At 42.6% G+C, this 7,425-nt stretch overlaps 1 protein-coding gene across 1 annotated transcript; it reads right to left on the bottom strand.

Moving 5' to 3' along the window:
* Positions 1–977: 977 nt before the first annotated feature.
* LOC114281865 (limonoid 1-O-acetyltransferse-like) lies at positions 978–1,586 on the bottom strand. The gene has a single exon (XM_028224455.2). It carries the CDS (start codon positions 1,584–1,586, stop codon positions 978–980), a length of 609 nt encoding a protein of 202 aa, XP_028080256.2.
* Between the last annotated feature and the right edge of the window lie 5,839 nt (positions 1,587–7,425).

The raw sequence follows: 7,425 nt of genomic DNA, 5'->3' as shown, positions 1-7,425 counted from the left end.
AAAAATAAGTTTTTTCTCTCTTTTTTTTTCTTTTTTTTTTCCTCTCTTCTTCCTCCTCCTCCGCAACTCCTCCTAGCTTGCTACTACTGCTGCTGCTACTTCTTCATCATCATTATCTGCAAGATAAGGTGATGGTGGTAATGGTGGCGATGTCGTTGAGTAGTGATAAGTATACCACTACACATAAAAATCAAAAATCAAATGGGTTGGTGAGCATGTTAGGGCGCCTTGGTTTTCAATACCAATCAAGAATCATGCATTGCATCTCCACTGACAAGAAAAATTTTGTGATAGCAGCAATAAAAGAAAAAAAAAATCTTATTTTTGGCCAACTTTTGAAGCTCCGACGACATGTAAAAAGAGGTGAAACAAAGCATATGAGAGATGGAATAAAAACTAGGTCATAAAGTGAATCCAACGACATAAAAATGAGGCGAAACAAAGTTACGACGAGGGAGATACAAATATTTGAACATATAGGTTTGAATCTAAAAATTTTGCGTAAAGAGGAAAAAATCTTATTTTTTGCTGACTTTCAGAAGCCGAAGTGAATCTGAAACACAAAATGTGAAATTGCATTTTCCTTTCACTTTCTTTTTCTTTGTGTTTTCCATTATAATTAAACAAAAAATGAAATTACATTTTCTTTTCTTTTTCTACTTTCCTTTCTATTTATCTCATCAAATTCTCAAATCCAACACAGCCGAGACACACACAGGTAATATTTCAATTATTATTAACTTGAAAATTGAGGTACAAGTAGAGATTAGAGAATGACATAAAACCAAAACAGAAAAAATCAGTAGCCTCCAGGGAATAGAATAGCAACACTAAAAATTCAGAAAACTTATATAATATATATATATATATTATTATGTGTGGTTTTGAGATTCTCAACTTATTCAAATCTGATAGATCCCACCCGATACACTTGTAGTCGGATTGTGATCATCTTCATTATATGATCGAATAGTGAGTTATTCAGTGTAGAGAGGAGTTGGATTCAGAGAAGCGAAAGCCAACAAATCTGGGTTAGTCTCGAACAAGGGCATGTCTTCTGGAGCCAAAGTGACCCAGGCTTCAATTCCTCGACCATCTTTGGTATCCAAAAATGTAGTTACACTAGGTGGATTACCACTTGTCCCAGGCGACATCGGAGCAATACTCACCCATGTAGGCTTTCCCCACCCGAAATCTGATTCATAAAATGGGAACCTACACCAACTGGTATGCACATACGTCTCAACCTCTTCACTAAATTGCAGTTCCATAATCTCTCCGAACTCTTTTAAATATGCCTCCCTGCGGTTCTCCCCCTGAAGTTCTTTTCCATAATTATCGCTGAATCCTTCAATGCCTTTCCTCAGCTGGCAAACTAAGTTGGACAAGTCTATTTCTTTTTCTTCTTCTTTAATGCATTGTTTGTTGGGTTGTTCCATATGACCTATCCTCAGTACCACTAACATGTTTCCGAAAGAATGTTCTGGTAATGGTGGGTTGATCCTAGCACGAATGTTGATAGCCCAACTTAGTGCGAACGCTGATGGGGATGGAGGAGGGCTTGATTTTAAACAGGCGGTGGCCATCAAGCATGTTAGTGTATAATTGTTAATAGTGTTAGTGTATATGATTGTTAATAACTTTAGTACTTTATCTTTTATGATGTAATTTCTTTATGCTTTCGGTGGGCATCCAATGCATTATATTCTCTCTATAAAGAGAGTGCATTCTCTTTGTAATATATGCACACAATTACAGACAAGCAACAATTCAGTGTCTCTCTCTCTCTCTCTCTATCAAACTATTATTTCATGGTATCAAAGCCCAGGTATACAATTCTGGCATTTTTCAATTTTGGTGTTTAGTCCCGTATACAGTGGAACTACACCAAACAGCTCGAAATCTTCTTACGATTCCAACGGAACCACGCACGTCATCAGAAACCCCTTCACGCGCTCTCACGCGCCTCCTTTGTGATCGGCGCGTCACTTCTTCCGTCGCCACTCTCACACGCGCCTTCACGCACCTTCAGGTCTGCTCTTTCGTGGGCCGCGCCTGCTACCATGCACCAGCGTGCGCCATCCCTCTACCGTGAGCCGCGCCTGCACCGTTCCACTATCGTGCACCCGCCTGCGCCATCCTACTATTGTGAGCTGCGCGTGCGCCAGCTTTGCTAACGTGCGCCACTGACATCATCTTGCATTCTGTTGACATCATCTCTATACAGCACACCTTTCCTAGCTATTTTCGACTTTCCGGACTCATTGGTACACTCTGTTTTACCTAATTTTGCTCCTACAGGTCAATTCCTATTAATTTAGTCAGACTCAACTAGTATTATGGATCGTCATGATGCCTCCCATCCCATTTCCGTTATTTTGAATGGTTCAAACTATGTTCTGTGGGCCCAAGCCATGTCCTCCTTCCTCAAAGGAAAGAAGCTCTGGCGAATTGTCACTGGGGATGTGACTAAACCGGTGAAAGACAGTGACACTAATGAACCTACTGCTCCTACTGCTACATATGAAGACCGACTTGAGGAATGGGACAGTAAGAATTACCAAATCATTACCTGGTTTCGTAATACCTCAGTTACCTCTATCAGTCTTTAGTTTGGTCGCTTTCAACTTGACTCTGTAACTACTCCTGCAAAAGGCATCTGGGATTTTTTGAAAGAACGATACCAGACTACTGGTCTTGCCCATCAATATCAACTTCAGAACAAACTTCACCGCATGCGCCAAGAATCCACTCAGTCCATTAATGACTTCCTTTCTCAAATGTACTCTGTTTGGGATCAGCTTGCTCTTTCAGAACCAACTTGGCATAACCAAGAAGATGCTGTTTTATTTACTATCTATCGCAACCAGCAAAGGTTGGTGCACTTTCTCATGGCTCTTACTTCCTCTTTTGAGCCCGTACGTGCCTCTCTGCTTCATCGCCATCCATTGTCCACTCTTGAACAAGCAATTTCTAAGTTGCTATCAGAGGAGACTCGTCTCGGTACTCTTCAAACTCATCATGTGGACTCTGTTCTTGCCACTCCTCCGTACCAGCCATCATTTACCCAGCGGACCACTGCTTGCCTCTATTGTCAGAATCGGGGCCTTTCTTCCACCCATCTCCTGGTCAATTGCCCCGTCAGATCCTGCCGCTACTGCAACAAACTTGGTCCTGGTCATCTGCAACAGGATTGTTTTTGCAATCCATCCCGATCATCCTCCAATAGCCATTCCTCTCGAGGTGGCTTTTTCCGAGGAAGCTTTCATCGTTCCGGGACTCAGTCTCATCACACTGCTACTGCTGCTTCCGGGAATCAGTCTCATCACACTGCTGCTGCTGCTTCTGGGAATCAGTCTCATCACACTGATGCTGCTGCCTCTGTAGGGTTCTTTGAGTCACCTGTTCCGTCTACCCCTCGCTTTTCTCCGACGGATGTAGAGGCCATACTCAAACAACTTCTCTCCCCTTCTGGTACACCTCCTCCTACTGTTTTGTCTGTAATCACAGGTAACTCTTCTTGGTATTTTGACTATGCCTGTTGTAATCATATGACCTCCAGTTCTACTATCTTTTCTTCCTTCTCCTCATCTCCTCATATTTCCTCAATTCATACTGCTGATGGTTCCCTCATGTCTGTTCGTCATGTTGGTACTGTTTCCACCTCTTCTTTATCTATACCTCAAGTTTATCATATCCCTGCTCTCACCTTAAACCTTATTTCCATTGGTCAATTTTGTGAACTTGGTCTAACTGTCACATTTTCTGCTACTGATTGTTTGGTACAAGACCCTTAGACGGGGCAGACTATTGGGATCGGCCGTAAGCATGGACATCTCTATGAACTCATTCACCTTCATGTTCCTGCCTCTCCTCAGATCGCTGCTCCTACATCTACTTCCTCATTATCTCCCTTTCATCTTTGGCATTGTCGCTTAGGGCATATTTCTGTTAATCGCTTAAAGTCTTTGGTTTCTAGTGGACAGTTGGGTCATGTAATTCCCGATAATTTCGATTGTATACCCTGTCAACTTGCCAAACAACCTGCTTTATCATTTAATAAAAGTACTTCTGTTTCTCTTGCACCTTTTGATCTTATACATTCGGATATTTGGGGCCCCTCCCCTACTACTACTATGGGGGGATCCCGCTATTTTGTTATTTTTATTGATGATTTTTCCCGGTTTACTTGGCATTTTCTCATGAAAAATAGGTCTGAACTTAAACACATTTATTATAGATTTGCCAAAATGGTCCACACCCAATTCTCCAAAGCCATCAAAATTTTTCGATCTGGCAATGCTATGGAATATCGGGATTCAGATTTCCTTTCCTTTCTTCAGCATCATGGTACACTGCCTCATCGTTCTTGTGTTGGCACGTCCCAGCAAAATGGCCGCGCTGAACGGAAACATAGGCATATTCTTGACACTACTCGCGCTCTCATTCTATCTTCTTCCTGCCTTGAAAACTTTTGGGGGGAAGCTGCCCTCACTGATGTTTACACTATCAACTGTGCTCCTACCCCTGTCATCCATAATCGAACTCCCTTTGAACGTCTGCATGGCACTCCCCCTCCTTACGCCAATCTTCGGATTTTTGGCTCTGCCTGCTTTGTTCTACTTTAATCCCATGAACACACCAAGCTTGAACCTCGTTCTCGTCTTTGTTGCTTTCTTGGGTATGGAATTGAACATAAAGGCTTTCGCTGTTGGGATCCTCTCTCTAAACGTCTTCGTATCTCCCGCCATGTCGTTTTCTAGGAGCACCAAATGTTTTCCTCGCTATCCTCCTTTCACTTACCCGCACTTTCCACTACTGTACTGTTTACTAATCCTTCCATAGATCTTTTCTCTACTGATTTTGATACAGGTTCCTCCTTCATCGAGACGCCCTTGCCCACTCCTGATCCCGTCCAGCCTGCTCTCCCTGAAGGTCTACCTCTCATTGCCACACCTCCTTCTCTACCGGTTCTTCCTCCCACCGATCCTCCTACAGGTCGACCATGCCGGGTAACTCAACCTCCTATCTATCTTCGTGATTATATTGTTGGATCTGCTGCTTTCTCTACTTATGAACCTATCTCCTATCGTGAGGCTTGTACTAATCCTCTTTGGCAGCAAGCTATGACTGATGAACTCCAGGCCTTGGACAAAGCTCATACTTGGGATCTTGTTGATCTTCCTCCTGGCAAGACTACGATTGGCTGCAAATGGGTTTACAAAATCAAAACACATTCTGATGGCTCTATTGAACGCTACAAAGCTCGTCTTGTTGCCAAGGGTTTCAACCAGGAATATGGTATTGATTATGCGGAGACATTCTCTCCTGTTGCTCGGCTTACCTCTGTTCGCAGTTTACTTGCTGTTGCTGCTGCTCGCCACTGGGGGCTCTTTCAGATGGATGTCAAAAATGCTTTCCTTAATGGTCATCTTCTTGAGGAGGTCTACATGCAACCTCCACCTAGGTCCACTTTTCTACCTCATCAGGTTTGCAAACTACAGCGTGCTCTCTATGGCCTCAAGCAAGCACCTCGTACTTGGTTTGATAAGTTCAGTTCTACCATTCATGACTTCGGGTTCACCTCTAGCTCCTATGACTCTGCTCTTTTGTCACGACCCAAACCCGGCCCTATGGGTTTAGCACCGTAACCGGCCAGTAATCCGAGATTACCGAAGGCCTGCAGAACAGTAATACAGTAAAACAGAGTACAGGGCCTGGCGGAAGCCAATACAGTAAATAAATAGTGTCCATTGAGCTGTGACAGTCTGTATGCCAAAAAGATTTTTCATACATTTATACATAAACAGTACAGAACAGTGTACACAATATTTACAATCATTCAGACTAGGGACTCGACCCTAGATGACAGTACAGTAACACTCGGTCTATACAGAACAGTAAAACAGTACAGAAGGGGGGAAAAACAACCAAAACACCCCCAAGCCATAGCATGGCAACTCGGAACCTCGCAGTGAGGCGCAAAGGCTGGCTTGACAAAACTGGAGTTACCCTGACGCTCCTAGCTCCGATCTGGTGCCTGTACACCTACATATATATATGAGCAGTGAGCTAAAGCCCAGTGAATAACATAAAGCATAAAGGGGTTTAGAATGAATGTCCTTACAGTAATGAAAACAGTTCAATTTAATCAGTATTTCAGTCGTTCAGTACAGTAAACAGTCATATGTGGTACATCCATTAGCATAACAGTAACAGTAGGTCTTGAAAGACCGAACAGTAATGATGGCCATCAGTCAGTAAACAGTAGTGGTTCCACGAGGGAACCGACAGAGAATTCTGTCGCAGTAACAGTAACAGTAAACAGTAAGTACTAAGGATGCCACAGTACAGTTCAGAAATAAAGGACATACATTCATTCAGTAAATAATACCAGTTCAGTAAACAGTTCAGTTCAGTATTCGAAAGATAATCAGTTGAACATATCTTTACACAATTGTTACTCACAGAGTTCTGGGCTACCGTACGCTAGAGCGTGTCTCCCCAGTTGCCAACCCTACACAGTTCACAGGTTGAACACACTAAGCTACACAGTTGGGAAATCTCATAACTTAATCCCTAATTTGCCTTGGTGTGTTCTACAATGATATCCTCATCAAGATGCCTTAAACTAGGCCTAAGAATGCCTAGGATGGGATGAGGATGCAAAAATACACTTAGAAAATATTTCGCAAAGTTTGCTGAAAATAGGAGCCTCGCTCGAGCGAGACTTTCTACGCTCGAGCGTAAGTCCAAAATCAAAGGCTTCGCTTGAGCGAGTAAACCTTCGCTCGAGCGGTCTGCAAAACAGTAAAAATACTGGATGCTGAAATTTTACGCGCGATCGTCGCTCGATGGTCGCTCGAGCGGAGCCCTGGACAAAGGTGCTCGCTCGAGCGGGGAATCCTTCGCTCGAGCGAGTAAGCCAGATCTGGAATTCCAGATCTGCCTTCCAAGCTCAAACCAAGCATTCAACCACTCCAAACTCGACCTCTTGGGCCCAAATTCTGGAAAACATCATTAAATTCAATGTATAACAAGTTTCAAAGCTCAATTTGTGAATTCAAGCCCCAAAGGTGAGTCAATTAAAACCACATTCAAACCCATTTTCAAGAACAACATTCAAACATGTCATGTATGAGTTTTAAACCAAATTAAATCTTCAAAGCTTGTTCAAATGGACTCATTTCTTTTCAAATCAGATGGAAACATGGTCTATAACAACAATATGAGCATGCATGCACTAATGTCCATGTAATCAACCTCAAAATGCAACAATACCAACATGCATGCAAGAAATGATCTTCAATCCATCATTAATGAACCAAATCATGGCTTAGCTCTACAAATTAACATGAATTGTGCAAGAATGAACTCAAGAACACCATTAAGATGATGAATGATCTACCTTGGGTATAGAATTAG

Source organism: Camellia sinensis, chromosome 7 (genome assembly GCF_055761805.1).
Source record: "Camellia sinensis isolate YWXY chromosome 7, ASM5576180v1, whole genome shotgun sequence".
Classification (NCBI taxonomy): Eukaryota; Viridiplantae; Streptophyta; class Magnoliopsida; order Ericales; family Theaceae; genus Camellia; species Camellia sinensis.
This window is presented reverse-complemented; position numbering and strand designations above follow the sequence as displayed.